The 17,661-nt window shown below is 32.4% G+C and overlaps 1 protein-coding gene and 1 pseudogene across 1 annotated transcript; one reads left to right on the top strand and one right to left on the bottom strand.

Annotated features, from left to right (window-relative positions):
• Positions 1-2,444: 2,444 nt before the first annotated feature.
• Positions 2,445-2,849, top strand: LOC149880669 (uncharacterized). Its single transcript, XM_090069241.1, has one exon. It carries the CDS (start codon positions 2,445-2,447, stop codon positions 2,847-2,849), a length of 405 nt encoding a protein of 134 aa, XP_089925367.1.
• A 3,836-nt stretch (positions 2,850-6,685) lies between these two features.
• LOC149880670 (uncharacterized) lies at positions 6,686-9,405 on the bottom strand (annotated as a pseudogene).
• Between the last annotated feature and the right edge of the window lie 8,256 nt (positions 9,406-17,661).

A 17,661-nucleotide genomic window follows, 5' to 3' on the forward strand; every position in this document is an offset into this window, starting at 1 on the left:
AATTTGACACTTGAACCAAACTTTACTCTAAGTAAAACAAACCTTCTCAGTAATTATGAAGAAACAGACAAATAAAACGAAGTTGTTACAAACAAGCGTAAAATATTACAACCCGTCTAATAAACAATCCTTAACGTTCTACATGATTTCCCAACGAAAAATGAAAACTACTTTGAACCCAATAAAGAACTACTGTTAAAAGAAAACCTAAAGATACAACCCACCCTCTTATCAGGAAATAACAAAGTCGTGACTCCGATGGTTTCAAACCCAACCAATGAATAGATTGAATTAGAAACAGAAAGTTTTAGGAAATATTTCCAGCGTACCTTTAGACGAACATGAAATGGAAGAGAGGAACCCACACCATTTTAACAGTATTACCTTACGAGACAATTTTCCAGTGGGACTATAAAGGACAAGTCACTTAAATCTAACATATGAACAATACAGGTTTGTTTCAAAACTAATTAAAAGACACTGTGATACATTCGCAAATACCCAAAATCAAGTAGGATGTACTCACTTAATAAAACATGTTACTAATACAAGAAATGCTGCACCAATTAAAAAAAGAGCTTACATAATATCTCCAAAGCAGCGGCAACAAATCGATAAAGAAACGGACCAAATGAATAATTCTAATGTCAGTAAAAAATCCGTCAGCCCGTGGGCAGCCCCCTGTTGTTATACGTAAGAGTGGTATTGTAAAACCAGTTCATTTTATTAATATTTATAAGAGTATTGTTATACAAATACGCGATAAACACAAAGAAGAGATCGTATATTACAGCTAGTGGCAGAAGAATTGCTCGAGTCCGTTGTGGTTTGACAGGTTACTTCAAGAGGGCGAGGGTTCTATGATTACGCTATTTATACATATTAACCAAGGGAACATTAACTGTTTTATGACGATTTGATTACCGCAACACTCACGCCACCAACAGTAGTCACTAATAGCTGAAAGTCATTTTCAGTCACAAACGCAGCTTCGACAGAATCAAATTTATTTTCTTCAAGTAAACACAATTTATTAACTACATGATTTTTCCAGCGGTGACACATCGTACATCGGTTGACGGTAGACGTTTTTCAATAATGTCGAATTTTCATAATCCTCGAACCAAATTCGAGGTCTTGGATTGTCACTGCATTGCCTTTATTTATTACATTGTTACGTCAACTTTTATTATAAATTTTAAGAAATTCGCGGAGCTTTGTAAATATTCATTGTACCATCTATTCCAGAAGTGTTCAAAAATAGAGTTTCTCTATGCAACGCGCTTTTTTATGTCCATATTTATATAACTTTTTTTTTATTAATAATGTTTCTGAGCTTATTGTTTTGTCAGACACGAGATGATTAGGAGAGAACGGTTGGTCTCCCGGTTCTTCATACGAAAACGTTAAGGGACGATTATTCGTAACGACTTCGATTTCTGCAAGAATTGTGAGTTCTTCTTCGTAAGATAATCATGCAGTTTTCAATACTTTTCTGAGAATTCTCTTGACTAAACGTACCATTCGTTAAAAGAATCCTCCCCTCCACGGAGCGGCTGCAACATTGAAGTGCCATTAAATGCCTTTTGAGGATGCATATTGTTGTGTTTCATCGGCTGTAAAACAATTTTTCACAAATAATGGTCCACAGTTATCAATTTCTGTGTACTTCAAAACATAATCATCGTTTACTCTACTCAAAGGTAATGGAGGAACATCAGGATAACTTTAAATTTTGCCTTCGTAGATTCCACACGAAAAACATTTTTAAATTAATTTTAGAATTAAATTTCTAACTTTTGGAATCCAAAATTCCATTCTTAATTCGTTTAGTGTTTTTTATACGCCGTTGTGCATAACACTTTCATGACAATGTAAAATAATTAATTCAGTAAAAAGAGTTTCCTTTGGAAGAAATATAGGAAGTTTAATATTGTAACTAATTGGAGCATTCCCCAAGCGCCCCTTTCATCTTATTATTCCTTCGCTATAAAAGAAAAATCTTGAATCATTTTTTAGTTGTTTACAATTCTTAGAATCATATACATCATTGGCCATAAATTAGAGCTTACTATTTTTTTCTTTTAAATCCTGTTTAATTGAAATTATTTTAAAAGCATTTATACATTTTCAATATTCATTTAGTATTAAATAATAAGTATCGTGTTTACTGTTTAATTGACATTTGGTTTCCTTAAAATTTATTTTGTACTCCAAATTATAAATAACTTGAAACAACTACTATAAAATTTTTATTTTTTATGTTGGTCAAAAGTTCAGGCTCACTGCTTTATTTTTAAAATTTAAGTAATATATTCATGATTTTTTTCAATAATTTTGATTTTATTATCGTCTGTATTTATTACTTCTGACATTTTTTTGTTTTTTGTTTTAAACAATACCAATAAAAACACGAATAAATTTAATAATAAAAAAGTTACAAAATGAGCGAAGAAATGCAGCATGAAACTCCAAAATCACAGTCGAGAATCTCTGAAAAATCACGCTACGAATCAATTTTTCTTCGAAACCAAGTACTATCTCATCGTCAAATAGCAAATAAGTTAAATATTGCATATTCAATTGTTGCACGTATTTTAAAACGTTTTACAGAAACAGGTGATATTAGGGATCGGCAACGATCTGGTCGGCCAGCTGTATTAACACAAAGAGATGAACGTTTATTAATTCGTTTAATGATACATGACAGAAAATTATCGTCAAGCGCTATCTGCCATAAATTTAAAAATACATCTGGAATAAAAGTGAGAACAAGAACTGTAAGAAGAATTCTTCATAGAAATCATTATTTGTGGCAATCTGCATGCAAGAAGGCAAAACTTTCATAGAAACAGCAAAAAGCAAGGATTGCATGGTGCAATAAGCATAAAAATTGTCATGATTGTAGGTGGCAAAATGTTATATTCTCTGACGAAATGAATGTTGAGGTAGATATGCGAAAATGCCGTGTTATGCTAAGGCGATCACTTAAAGAGAGATTTGATTCGAATTGTATATTAAAACGAGCTAAGCAAGGTAGTGAGAGTATAGGCATTTGGGTCTGCATGAATTATGCAGGACTTGGATGCTATCAATTATTTGAAGGTAGACTTAATGCTGATAGATATATTGAAGTTTTAGATAATTGCCTTCTTCCCTCAATTGATATATTTAAAGAAGAAAACAGTAATACCATATATTAATAAGATGGTGTGCCATGCCATACAGCAAAAATATGCAAACAATTATTTGTCGACAACCAAATATCGATAATGTCTTGGCCTGCTAACAGCCGTATTTTAAATTGTATAGAAAATTTATGGTCATGGTAAGATCATCATCTTGGAAAATTAAAATTTTAAATGTTGAGCAATTAAAAATTGAAATAAAGAAACTGCTTTACAATGTGCCTAAAGAAATAACTCAAAATCTTGTAAACTCGATGCCAAAGAGAGTAAACCAATGCTTACATGAGAAAGGAGGTTCTACAAAATATTAGAATGCTTTTTTTTATGGTTTTCCATTTGTAAATTATTGTTCCTATATATTATTTGAAATATAACCTTAACTTTTGTCCAAACTTTTTTTCAAAATAATATAACAAGTTTTATTATTTTTCATTTTTTGATATCAAGACCATTAATTTTAAATTTATATTTTTGATTTTCATAATGTATATAGACTTTACTTAAAATATTAAGAAATAAAATATAAAAAACAAGTTTTGTTTTCAATTCATTTTATTTTGAATTAATATTTTATAAAACATTATGGCCAATAATGTATATTTTGTTGGATAAATTTAATCCAAATTATTTTGGCGTACTTTAATTCCAAAGAAGAAAGCAAAAGACTGTCTTTTCGTATTTGCGTATTTTTTGAGGAGTTTTATATTATAAGTTGTTACTTAAATTAAACGGGAATATGAATTAAATTTAGTTATATCAATAAATTTTAAATCTATGAACAATTCATTAGTTATAAGTAATATTTTTATTTCCTCTGGAGGCTTTATTAATTTATTTTGATTAAAGAAAGGCCAAATCTCTGGAATATAAAGAAATTTGGGTCCATTAAACCATTACTAATTATTGGTTAAGTTTTCCATACTAGCACTTTGTGATATAATATCCGCAGGATTACGATCTGTTTTGACGTAATCCCAAAAGGAAAAATCAAATAAATATCTAATTTTTTCAAGACGGCTTTGAATAAATGTTTCATAAACTTTATTAGAATTTTTTTTCCAGTGCAAGCATATATAAGAATCTGAAATTATTTTTATTTTAGAAATAAGAATGATTGATGAAAATTCCTTAATTTCTTTTGACATAAGTGTTGCAAGCAACCTTTTAATTCTTATCGAGGCATTGTACATATACTTAGCGAGGCTAATCTAGATTTTGAAGTTAAAAGAGAGGAACACTGTTCGTTCTCATTAAAAATACATATTAAATATATACAACACCCAAAGGCTTTTAAACTAGCATCACTAAAACCATAAAGTTCAAATCGCATGCAACTTGCACTCGATTTCGAAAAAAGTAACATCTAGGTACACAAATCGACTGAACAGAACTTAAGTCCTTAGAAATATTTTGCCATACTTAATTAATTTTACAATCCCTTCCTATTTTAGATATATTAATTTGTTGCAATAAAATTTTTAAGCGCACAACTACTGGGTTTGTTAGTCCCAAGGGATCGAAAAAACTTGCTGTAAAACTAAGCACGTCTCTTTTTTGTTGGAAAGGGACGGCAATCTTAAATAGTTCAATCTTTAAATCTAATTTCTTGTCACAAGTTAAACCTAACGCTTTAATAATATTTTGACTCTGAAAATTCTTTTCATTTAATAATTTATCCAGCTCGACGAAATTAGATTCAAATTTCCTTAAAACCAGCTTCACCTAGCCGGGAACGACATTTTTCATAAAACTTCAGAGCAAAACTCAAATCGTCAACGTGAATAGAATTTAGGAATCGACTTATAAATATTGGATCGGAACTTAAATAACGCTCCGCATGGCTAATTAAAGTTGTTGAAAAAAGAAAAGGAGAAGAAGTGGCTCCAAATAAAACTCCACATAATCATTATGTTACTTATTTATGATCTTTTAAATTTTTATATCTAAATTATTAATATTTTTATACCATAAAAATCATATGAAATCGTGATTTTCTCAGATATTGAAATGTTCAAAAAGGCTTTTCAATATCTGCAATAAATGCTAATTTATTTACACGAAAACGTATCAAAAATCCATTTAGTAGAGTTGTTAAAGAAAGACCTGAATGTAAACAATCACTTGGATGGATCTGAGATTGTCGCACTCGCATCAAATACAATGCGCATCGTAGTTGCAACTTTATCTTCTCTTACAACTGGTCTATGAGGTAAATAATGAACTTGTCCGACCTTAGATTTATGACTTAAAATTTGCTCTATCGTTCTATTTAATGGATCTTTTATAATATCATTATACGAATGAAATAACTTTGCATCATTTAAAAACTTTTTCTCTAATGATTTGAGCCTCTTTAAACATAACTTATAATTATCGCATAACAAAGGATGATTCTCCTTAAAGGGTAGTTCTACAGTACACTTATTATTTTCAAATTTATTGCTTTTGCGAAAATGTTCGACAACCAGATTGTCGCCAATATTATCTTCGCTTTTATTCCAGATAGTTGAAAACTTGTCTTTTAAAAACGTTTTATCATTGCGTAATTCTGCTTCGACTTTTAAAGCATGCGAAGACAGAACAGAACAATCTACTTTATTATTATTCTTAACCGTGATAGGACCACTGACTAAGTATCCTACCTTAGATTTTATTGAAATTGGGCCATCAAATCCTTTAATTATCTTATTTTCAATTATTGACCAATAGTAATCGTCACCTATTAAAATATCAACTCCTAAATATTCATATCTCTGATGGTCTGCTAATTTTAAGTATTTTAAATAAAATTTTTTACACAAGGTTTCTATATACTGGCCATTTAACGGAAAACAAATTTCTTTTACAAAACATATAATTTCAATATCAACCCCTTTATTACCTTGAACACAAACTTTAACTCTATCTAAAATTTCATTTGTATTATTATTTCCAAAAGTTTTGATATTAATTACTTTAGAATCTATTGTTTTTTAATTTAACTTTTTACATTATGAAGGCGTAATGTAACTTAATTGAGAACAGTTATCAAAGAGAAGACGGCAATAATTAAACCGGGAATTATTATTTTTGACTTTATCCCAGGTTTTCTGGAGTAAAACACGTTGATTATTTTTAGAAGAAATATCAGTAACAGCTGTTAAATGTCCTGTTTTAGAGTTATTATCAATTTTATTCTTCTCTTTAAAACTGTCACAAATAGATATATGGTGAGGCTTGTCACATATACCTGCCCAGAGAGCCTCAATCCACTAAAGAAACACTCAAAAATAAGAAATAAATAATAAAACTGATATTACTATTAAGCATCGTCTATGCATAGAGGCTTTAAAAATAAAAAATTAAGCCATCAGTCAATGTGAAGGAAATCATTGTTACTTTGAACTTGTCAGTCACTTTGACCTTACTTTTAATGGAAAAGATTACTTTAATCACCATTTTTTTTTAGAATTTGAATCATTTCTAAACTTAAGACACTGTCGCAAAATAAAAAAACTATTAAAATAGTGTCTGTAATTACACTTTGGCTAAGGCTGTTTCAAAGTTCTAAATATTATAGGTTTTATTTACAGTGGGTTTTCTTTACAAAATACAATTAAACAAATTAAACAATTAAACAAACAACAGTTAAACAAATAAATATTTAAAAAGGTTTAATCTCATACATAAATTTTTGAATCAGTTTAAATAAATCCATAGGTACTTTCTTTTGTCACAAACACTTATTCTAAAGTAGCAAGGTTTCAATGTTCATTAAAGTTGGAACAGACATATTTCACCTAAATGTGCTGGCTATTGTATTCAACTACACATCTTTCAAGCCAATTTCCATATTGTGGAAGGAATTTTGAATGTTTGTATCTTTGCCAGTGGACAGAAGAACCGTGATGAAGAGCTTCTAAAGATTGGAAAAGGAAAACCACTGAAAGGACCAAGGGATTTTTTCTTCATTCCGATAAAATTATCAATGTGAAAAAAAAACGATGTGCACTTTTGGGGTCACACTTACAAATCCTAGAGTTAAAAAAGATGTCCGAAATTCTTCAACTTTTTTTCACATTCCTTGTCAAGGATGTTTCCAAAGCAGGCTCTAACAACAACAATGAATTTTTCGAATGCATCAATAATGGCCAAAACTGATGAATCTAGGTTCTCAAAGACCTGATCTATCACTTCAATATTTTTCAGGAGTTTTTAGCAACCACTGCCAGCAAGTTGTCTGCCATGATATGGTTGGATTGTGATGTTGAGTCTTTTTGGCCAATCATCTGCTGCTGGCAATACTTCTTTTAGTGCTTTGAACAAGTGATTTACTATCCCAATAATCAGATCAAGTTCTATTGGGGGAATTAGAAAATTGAAAATTTGAGCAGGGCTTCCGCGTCTGTTCTTCATTAGGGCTTTTGTCCAAATGAACGTTTTTCATTTGCACGAGTATTTATAGCATCGACGGCCCTTAAGTCAGCAGAACTTTGCGGGGGGTAATCCAACCGTTCAATCAAAATGCAGAGAAAAGTAAACAAAAAGTTAAACTGACCAATCAGAATACAGGGAAAAATAAGCAAGGAAAAATTAACCAATCAGAATCGAACTTGTGTAAACAAATGTGAAATATTATTAAAAACCAGGGGTGTGAGAATTAAATGTTTTAATTTAATTGTAACGGGAGCAAAAATAAAATATAGACGGAGGTAAAGTAAAAAAACGACGACTAAATTATATACTGTTACAAGGTTTATTATGCGTGTTTAACTTTATAATATCTTTCATAAAAGATAGTTCGAAAGAAATTATTGAAAAAAGTTGTTGTGGAAAGAAGTGTTGTACGATTCGCTATATGAATCGACGCGTTTTTATTACTCGGAAACTCATGGTGATCCTTCATCAAAGAATAATCATTTTAATGTGACAAACGAATTTTCCTTACCTTTTGTGGATTTTAGAAAAAGTGTAAGACGAAACACGTTCAAAAAAGATTCCATCATTCATTTACAGTCCATATCAATTCCGACTAATTTGTCACTGATGGAAAATGAAGAAGATAGAAAATGGAATGGTGCTTTTTGTAGTGGAATATCAGCGAGTCCTTTGAAAAATGAAAGATACGTTTCGAAAGAAAGAAACTATTGTGAACTGGAATTGGATAAAAAAATGAACAAAGCGACGATCAATTTTCGAATGCGAGGATTGAGACATTAATTTCTTTTGGTATAATCAGATTCCATTGTGAAAAGACCTGCATAAAGTGAGTGAGCCGGAAGGTGATAAATATGATGTGAAACAGATCAATTTGCAGAATCAGTATTATTTTCCGCTACCGAGTCCGTTGCCGAGTTCGTTGCCTGAGACAGTGAAAAGTGTAATGAATTTCGCTTTTATTCCGACTCATTCTTAGGCTGCAATGTATAAAGTGTTTCCGTTTCAGCAATATCACAATTGCAAATATAATTCAACCATTAGTGCTTATGATAATCTGCACAATTTCGCTAGACGAGATTATGAAAAGTTTGAAAATGGAAAGTATGTTTTAAGAAATCATTCAAAATATCACAACTTACCATTTCTGTTTTTGTGGAACACGATTAAAATTCTGATGAAGACGTTGTTTTAGATATGATTGATCCAGCACGAAGAAAACTTACTTGTTTTCAGTTCGTATTGAACATCGAAATAAATAATAAAAAAGTCGTAATGTGAATGAAATTATAATTATCGTTCGTGTTTCAAATGTGGGGCATGTTTTTGGCGCAGATTTCAAAACAGCATTTTAATGTCCGGTGTTTGTTTCTACACCGTTTGCGAGTTTGTTCAATGAAATAATTAATAGATCTAAATATCCCACGAGTGTAAAATGTTAATATAAGTTTAATAAAAATAAACATCTAAATGATATGCAGCGGAAGACCGAATGAACAACAGCGGAAGACCGAATGAATGTTTGTCAATCGAAACGATGTACAATTATTTAAATGGTGAGGATGACGTGCAAATCACAGAAAAATAAACCGAAATTGAAAGCATATTACAAGAGTGGCAACGTTTGTTGTATCCGGATAAGAATGATTGGAAACACATGCCGTGTTTTCCACCTCGTGCGCAAGACTTTTTGTTTGGAATGTCGTGTATAAGATTGAAAAATAATAGAATTACGAATAGAGGTAATTATTCCAATTTGAAGGTTTCAGCTTTAAAAGAAACTATTGTAAGTCATTTGACTATCCCGTGCTTTCAAATGTTGCAGAATATATTTCCAATTCGTTCACCACATATATTTGATTATTTTAAACTATTCCATCAACATTCATCGATACAATATAAGGTGTATTGATAATGCTATTCAAAAACTTACATTTTATTGTACCGATATTTATCGTCAACCGCTTGTGCGAAGAAAATATGATGGATCGATCATTGATAATTGGAAAGAAAGCTATCCAATTAGAGGCGTGCATTTGATCTTGTATCAACCCGAAAGCGATAGAAACAAAAACAAAAAAAATTCGTTTGCGTTTGAAACAATGATCATTCATCGTGATGAATATAGTTTTAAATATGAGAGTAACCCTTTCATATTGAGATTGGCAGAATTTGTGATTAATGAGATTCAACAAAAAAACAACAACAAAAAGTATTATCGGTGTGCGTTAACTTATATTTACTTTTTTCTAACTGAAGCTGAAAATTTTCCTTCCGAAGAAGATCGTTGGGTACATGTTACTTTTAACATGGCAGAAAAATGCGATGTTTATTTGAATAACATAAAGTGGAACATGTAGTGGCTTCGTTTGATTAGAATCTGTTTATGAGAAAGGGCCGTCAACGACTCACCGCTTCGTTGGCAGACTATTCCGAGATCGATATAATCCATTGGAAAACTATCAATACATACATACATATATACATACATACATACATACATACATACATACAGTGTCCGACAAAAAAAAAGTTTAGGTAAACTCTCAAAAAATTACAACAAAAAAGAATGACAATCAAATATTCTTTACAATATATATATATATTTTAATACTATTCCAGGAAGAAATAATTCATTTCAATAATGTATCTTTAATATTCTAGAAATATCTTTGGGCAAACTACAACCACATGTTTACTTCATTTTATTATTTGTCAATTAGAGCTTGAGATGTCGAATTCCGGACAAATTTTTGGCGAGTTGTGAAAAAAAGTATTTATTGTGAGCGAAAACGTAATCCTAAACTATTTTTCTTGCTTCAATTGTCGCTTTTTCTATCAAAGCACCCAAGTCGAACAATGCGCCAGACAACTCAAGAAAAGATAAGAAAACAACTCACTGAGTTTGAAAAGGGCCAAATTGTGGCATGGCATGAAAGTGGATACACTGACCATGAAATTGGAAAAAATTTGAATTGATTGTGCACTACAATTCGAAGATTTTTGTTCAAGTATTATTTGACGGGAAGTTTTAAACGCAAAGAAGGGAGCGGAAGAAGGCATAAAACAACTGCCAGAGAGGACAGATTAATTATAAGAGAGGTTCGAAAGAATAGAAAGATAACAGCGGCTGAAATAAAGAGAAATTTTCAACTGGATGTTGACGAACGGACGGTTCTTCGAAGGATCCATTCTATTGGGAAATTTAAATTACTGGAGCGTTAAAAAACCATTTATTTCTGAAAGTAACCGGAAAAAAAGACTTCAATGGGCAAAGCAATATCAGAATTGGACAGTCGAACAATGGAAAAATGTTTTATGGAGTGATAAGTCACCATTTTGTTTGCGCTTCAGTGGATGGTCGCGTGTTTGGCGGTTACATAATGAACGTTACGAACCATTAGTAATACAGCCAACAGTAAAGCACGATAAAAAAGTGAATGTATGGGGATGTTTTACTTCATCGGGTGTTGGTCGTTTGTATAAAATTCCTGGTGTTATGGACAGTAAAATGTACAAACAAATCTTAATTCATCAACTGATACTTAGTGCAAATGAGCTCTTTAAAGATAAAAGTTGGGTCTTTCAGCAAGATAATGACCCGAAACATACGGCAAATAATGTGAAAAATTATTTGAAGAACAAAAAGTTAGTGGTTCTTTCTTGGCCAACTCAAAGTCCTGATCTGAACCCTATCGAGAATCTGTGGAGTATATTGGATCATGGAATCAAGACAAGAGCTCCAAATAATGAAGAAGAGTTGTTTCAAATTCTTCAAAATCAATGGAAGAACGTTTCTGGGGAACTCTTACAATCACTTGTTGAGAGTATGACTACTAGGAAATGCGGATTCTGGCTCATTTTCATTTTTTTGTTAACTTTTATTTATGCGTTTTTTAGTGTTAAATTAAAAAAAAAAAAAGTTACCTTTTTTATTGGTTTGTCGACCGCAATCTGTAATGTCCTATTGCCTTTTTGGATCGGATGACGTTCATGGTTGCAATTCTTTTATCATCGTCGGCTCTGAGTGCGACTTTTCCATTTTTTTTGTTTATTTTGTTGGTTTGTTGGTTTGTTATTTTTAAAAAAAACTTTATTTTTAAAAATTCACCACAAGGTATTAACAATGTCTTGAAAGTCGTTTCCATCATTTAATTTTTTCAATACGTAAAGACACAAGTGACCACAGTAAGAAGTCTCACCAAACTGCATCCTTTCGCTGTTGTAAAAGACTGGACTTATTAAATAGTCGACAAGTTCGACAAGAGGGGGCTGGGCATAAGAGTCGAAGCTGTATTTTTTGTCACCGTTTTTTTACCAGCAGACCCAATGAAATCCGTTTGTGCTTGAATCCTCAGTGTTAACAATTCCGCATTCTTTTCTTTTTGTTTTTTTCGGCAATTCGTCTCTGACAAATACGCCTTTAAAGTTTTTTATTTTTAAAATGTTTGCAGCTTTTATTAGTTGAAAATTGGTCAAAGCTTCGTTAGGCATTTTAATTCCTTCGACATTGATCATTTTACATTGTTTTTTTAATTTGTAAGCTGATGCATTAAAAAGTCGGAGTAAAAGTCCATCCCAGTCCTTGAGATGAGACTTTTACTCCGACTTTTTAATGCATCAGCTTACAAAGAAATGAGAGCAGATTTTGTCGTGAAATTTTTCTTCTCAACGGTTTTTAAAACGAAAAATGTTTTTCATTTTGCATGGGTGATTTCTGTTTTTTAATAGTTTAAACAAAATGTACTGCTTGTTCATGAAACTTTTTCATTTGAGCTCTTTCTGTTTGTCCTTTCCGTAAAATAGGTCGTAAAGAAAAGAAAGCTCTTTGAAATCTTTGATGAGTTGCTCTTCCAAGTACTCAATATCGTCAATTCTTTTTCCGACTAGGGTGAAATAAATGTAGTGGACGTTTTCGTAGTGCTTCATGTACCTGAGTTGCTTGAGAAAAATGAGGATGTGTTCTTTAGTGATTTTGGAATATTTGACGTTGTCGTTATCGGAATCAACGAGCAAAATCAGAGCTTGAAATTTGTTTTTTAATTTTTTAAACACTTCTTTTCTCACTTTGCAATTTTGCTTTCCGTTGTATTGTTTCATGCATTCAATTAAATGAATAATTCGTGAAGGGTTAATTTTATTTATGGAGTTGGTCTGATTATAATTCTTATGAGAAAAGCTCGTTCCTAAAGTTTCTTGTTGACTAGAACATTCCAGATAAAATTTTTTGTTGCTATCGTCCATTTCAAACTTGTTTGGATTTTGTTCCAACAAAATTTGCATTTGAATTGATAAAAAGGTTTTTGAGAAATTTTGATGTCAGTCCATTGTCTTGAAGCGATAATTTTTCCAGCCCAGTTAAAATATTTTATATGAAGATCTTCCTTCTCATTGTCGAATTTGGTTTTTTCTTCAAAGGACAACTCTGTTTGCAAAATATCTTGAAACCGTCGGATGAGATGGTTGGTTTTAGCTATAAAAGAAGCTTTTTCAGCTTTTCGTCGCTCCAGATGCTCCATTTTTTCTTGCGAGTTTCTCACGGTTTCCTCTGAAAAACATTCCCTGTTTTCTAAAAAGGAGGAAACGCATTTTAACTGAGCGACGTCATCCCTAAAGTCCTGTTCAAATTGTTCCATTATTTTTGTGTTTAATAAAGTGAGATTCATTATTTTACAAAACGCGAATCTTTGCAAAGACTTAAAGAATGGCGCCTAAAAAGGGGATGCTGGAGAATGGAGAGTTTGGTCCGAGCAATAAACCAGAGCCGACAGATTTGTATCCTTTACCGCTTTTTATGAAGAGTCCATCTCCGTTGACATTTTTAGACCAAGGTCTTAAGTATAAGCCAGAACCAGCTTCGGTTAATTTCATTCCTTTTCCATTTTTGCTAATGTAAACAATGCCTCGTCCAGCAATTTTATTGATCATGGCAGAACCAGCAGTCGAAGCAATCCCACCTAACAGACTAGTGGCATCCACGGGAGCTGCTCGATCTGCAACCATACCAATTAAAGGCAAATTAACTCCAATAAATCCTCCTTTTACTTTCGAATTGAATTCCACCTGAGTTTTGCTCATTTTAATGGTTACTCCAATTCCACGACGGATAGCGTTTACAATTTTTTCATATTGCTTTTCCGTCACGAACAACATATCGTTTCCAATAAAATTGTCTTTTGAAAGCCTAATGCTCACAGGCTTGCCATCCATCATTAATTTTTTTATTTTGTCAGTCTGCCCTTGTGAAACATTTACTTTAACACTGAAATAATTGCTCATTTTTTAAAACTTTGTAAAATGTTTATTTCATTTCTCAAATGTGATATCGGATTGTAATGTCTTCACCGCGAAAATCAACCAAATTTCCATTTTGAGCAATGATGCGAGTGATCATTGTCGAAATTTCACACAATTTCACAGAAAGATAAATCAAATGGGTAGGTCTTTCAATGATTTTAAAACCTGAACATACGTTTGGATAAAAGGAGTAAATGCAATTTAATTGGCTTCCATTAATATATGACGACCCGATGACGTTGTTGTCGATTCTGATCGTATTGATGCTTGAAATTCTAACAATATTGTCAGACTCGTATTCAGAATTGGAATTCAATTGTCTTTTACCAAACCCCAAAACTGAAGCGATACTGTTCTCCACGTTCAAATCTATTAAATAGTTTAATCCAAGTTTAATGATTTTAAAGTATTAACACATTGCAAGCGGGGCGGGTAAAAATACCTGCTTTGCGGACTGCTGTCTATTACTTTAAAAGCGGCACAAAGTAATTTTACTCGATTGGTTTACATATGAAACTGATAAGACTAGCTCGTGCGGGTTTTGCAAAGTGCCTCTTCATAAAGGAGAATGTTTTTTTAAGTACCACACAGTACAAAAATATTAGTTTTAAATAAGTTAATCAGTTTTAAAAACAATTTTTAGAAATTAATTGGTTTATTTAAATTGTAAATATTTTTAAACAATATATAATATTATATTATTACAAAAAATTGTTGCAGTTTTATTAATTTTTATTAAAATATGTTTTTGTATATTAGATATTAGATTTCAAACGCGTAGTTTTATGCGAATTTTTGCCCGCTACGCACACCTGTTTAGTCTATTTCGCTACCCGCTTATAATGTGTTAAGATTGATTCCAATTTGAATGTTGTTTGCAGAGTAATTAATTTTATTTGCAGCAACATAACTTCCATGTTGAGCCGCATGGTTTTTTATTGTGCTTGAAATAGACTTTTGCAAATACTCATTGATATCTTTAATGTCGTAACTTCCATCAGGAATGAAAATGTTTTCCCAACTGTAACCATTGTTCATGCTGTATCTGAAAGAATTGTTTTTGCTGTTGATATTTGGAATGCTGTTGTACGTCTCAAGATCGAGAAAAGCCATTTCATAACATTTCCCTTTTTCAAAAACAGTTTTATCTAAAAAATCTGTTGTGATCACGCTTGATTTTCCATCCACATCGATTATAATTCCTGGCATTTTTTTCTTACACATCATTTTTATAAATTGTATTTTTTGGAAAATAAAAATCGTCAAATCCGCTGCGATATTTTCCATTATTCTTTTTGGAGGACAAGTCGATGACGGCAAATCCGTGGGGTTGAGACCAGCAGTGCTAGCAGAACATTTTAAACTCTTCTTTTTTCATGTCTACAGCGACGCGGTCTCGATAAATGTGGTCCACGTTTTTTGAATCCTGCGGAAAGAAGCAAATAAAGTTGGCATTTTCTCTGATGGTTTGTCTGGGGAGCATGAAATAATTTTGAGCGAGGTAAAAGCAATCCACGTTGGAATGCCTTCTTCGGATGTAGTATTTTTCGCACTTGTTTTGTTTGGTCAATTGCAAATCGTCAAAAATCATTAAATTGTTTTTGTTTGAATCGAGATCTTCAGGTTCAGGCACGTCGTCAGCTGTTTCAAAAAATTGGCATTCCATGTCTGTTTTTCCGTCCCAATTTTTAGAGATTTCTTCAATGACTGCTTCAGGACTTGCGTTCATATTTTCGATTTCTTCTTGCACGTTGAATAAATCAAGAATAATTTCTTTCGGCAGTTTCTTTTCGAAGGAGCTTTTGAGTATTTTGTATTCTGGTTGGAAAAGAGATTTTCCAAACACCTGCAAGTGGTTATAATCCAACCATCCAGGTTTTAACAGCAAATTTAAAAGTAAAGTTGTTTTTCCACAGCCGGACGTTCCGACGATGATTCCTCTTATACTTCTTGGCAAAAGCTTGTTGTTGTTTCTTTTGCTTTTACCGATATTCCATGACAAATTGGTAATTTCCATTTTTATCTTAAAAAACTTTTTCTAAATTTAATAATGTACTGTGTTAAATGCAAAAAAGAAACGGAGACAATTCACTTAAGGAACGAAGTCTCCAAAAACAATAGACTTGCAACGCTTGCGGAACGACAAAATGCAAGTTTGTTTCTGAGAAAAAAGGGGGAGACTTGGTGGAATCGTTTAATAAACTGTCAAGCAAAACCAAGCTTCCGTGGGCTGAATTTCCCAGGAGAAATGCACATTCCGGGCATTAACTTTGCAGGGCCTGGCACCAATTTGAACAAGAGACTAACTTCTACTGACATGTATCAGGACTGGAGCAAGCCTGTGAACAGAGTGGACAATGCAGCAAATCACCACGATTTGGCTCATAAATATTTCAACGACAGACAAAACAGGATTTGGCAGATCAAATGATGCTCGAAGAAATAAATTCTATACCCAATCCCACGCCAAAAGAAATCAGCGAGAGAAAATTGATTGCTCCAATCATCAAAGCTAAAGATAAATTTGGATTGGTTGTGAGTAATTTGAAATGGACGGATCAGCTTGCAGAAGAGCTTCATAAACCAGTGATTCACCATTTCAAAAGGAGAAGGGTGATTGTGAATAACGTCGATGAAATATAAGCTGCATATCTGGTCGACATGCAATCGTTTTCAAAATTCAACAACGGCGTAAAATACTTGCTCAAGGTCATTGATGTGTTTTCAAAGTATGGATGGATTGTTCCAATGATGTGGCTGACGCTTTAAGTAAAATATTTGAAAAAAGAAAGTGTTCAAAAATGTGAATGGACAAAGGAAAAGAATTATATAACAAGCATGTGAAAGCGCTGAGCGTGCAAATGTTTTCCACTGAAAATGAAAAGAAGACTTGCGTCGTTGAACTATAGAATAGAACGATGAAAGAAAAAATATTTAAATACTTTTCAGCCAACAATACCAATAAATACATTGACGTTTTAGATGAAATGGTGAAAAGTTACAACAACACAAAACACTCTTGCAATAAAATGACTCCTGCCGAAGCCAGCGAAGAAAAGAATAAAAATAAGGTTTGGATGAACCTGTATGGAAAGGTGCAAACAGAAAGAAAACAACCAAAATTTTCAATAGGCGACAAAGTGCGTATTACTAAAAAGAAATCTAATTTTGAAAAAGGGTACACGCCGAGATGGACTGAAGAGGTTTTTACCGTGTCAAAAATTCAGTACACGGATCCGCCTACTTATAAAATCACTGACGCCAACGGTGAAGAAATTCAAGGCACTTTTTACGAGCAGGAAATTCAAAAGACCCATCAAGACATATTTAGAATTGAAAAAATCATTCGCAAAACAAAGAACAAATCGCTGGTTAAATGGCAAGGGTATCCAGACTCGTTTAACACGTGGGTGGACAATAATAAATTAATCAGTCTGTAAAAATGATATAAAAAATCTGTTTCTACATATTAAAATGCATGCTCCTCACAAGTTTTTTAAAAATGTTGCGTTAGCAGAAGTCCACAGTTTAGATTTACAATTGAGCCATTTAGAAGAGATAATTAGAGAGTTGGAGCAAAAAAGACCTAGCAATATTTTTGTGCCCATAAAAACGTTGGATCATCCTACGTATTACAACGTTAACGGAGAGCACGAGATTTTTGCTCAAAAAGACATTAAATTTGTAGCTCTCTCGCACACAACCATATCGTTGTCAGTCGGACTGAAATTAGACAAATGCATTGCTGTCGTTACTTTGA

The sequence above is a fragment of the Hydra viridissima genome, unplaced genomic scaffold, assembly GCF_058129835.1.
Source record: "Hydra viridissima isolate aposymbiotic clone 2 unplaced genomic scaffold, HvirCarnegie_v1 scaffold_12, whole genome shotgun sequence".
NCBI classification, from domain to species: Eukaryota; Metazoa; Cnidaria; class Hydrozoa; order Anthoathecata; family Hydridae; genus Hydra; species Hydra viridissima.

Excerpts from the sequence above, each read along its gene's own strand:
- LOC149880669 (XM_090069241.1), top strand. The coding sequence starts at position 2,445 with ATGAGCGAAGAAATGCAGCATGAAACTCCAAAATCACAGTCGAGAATC.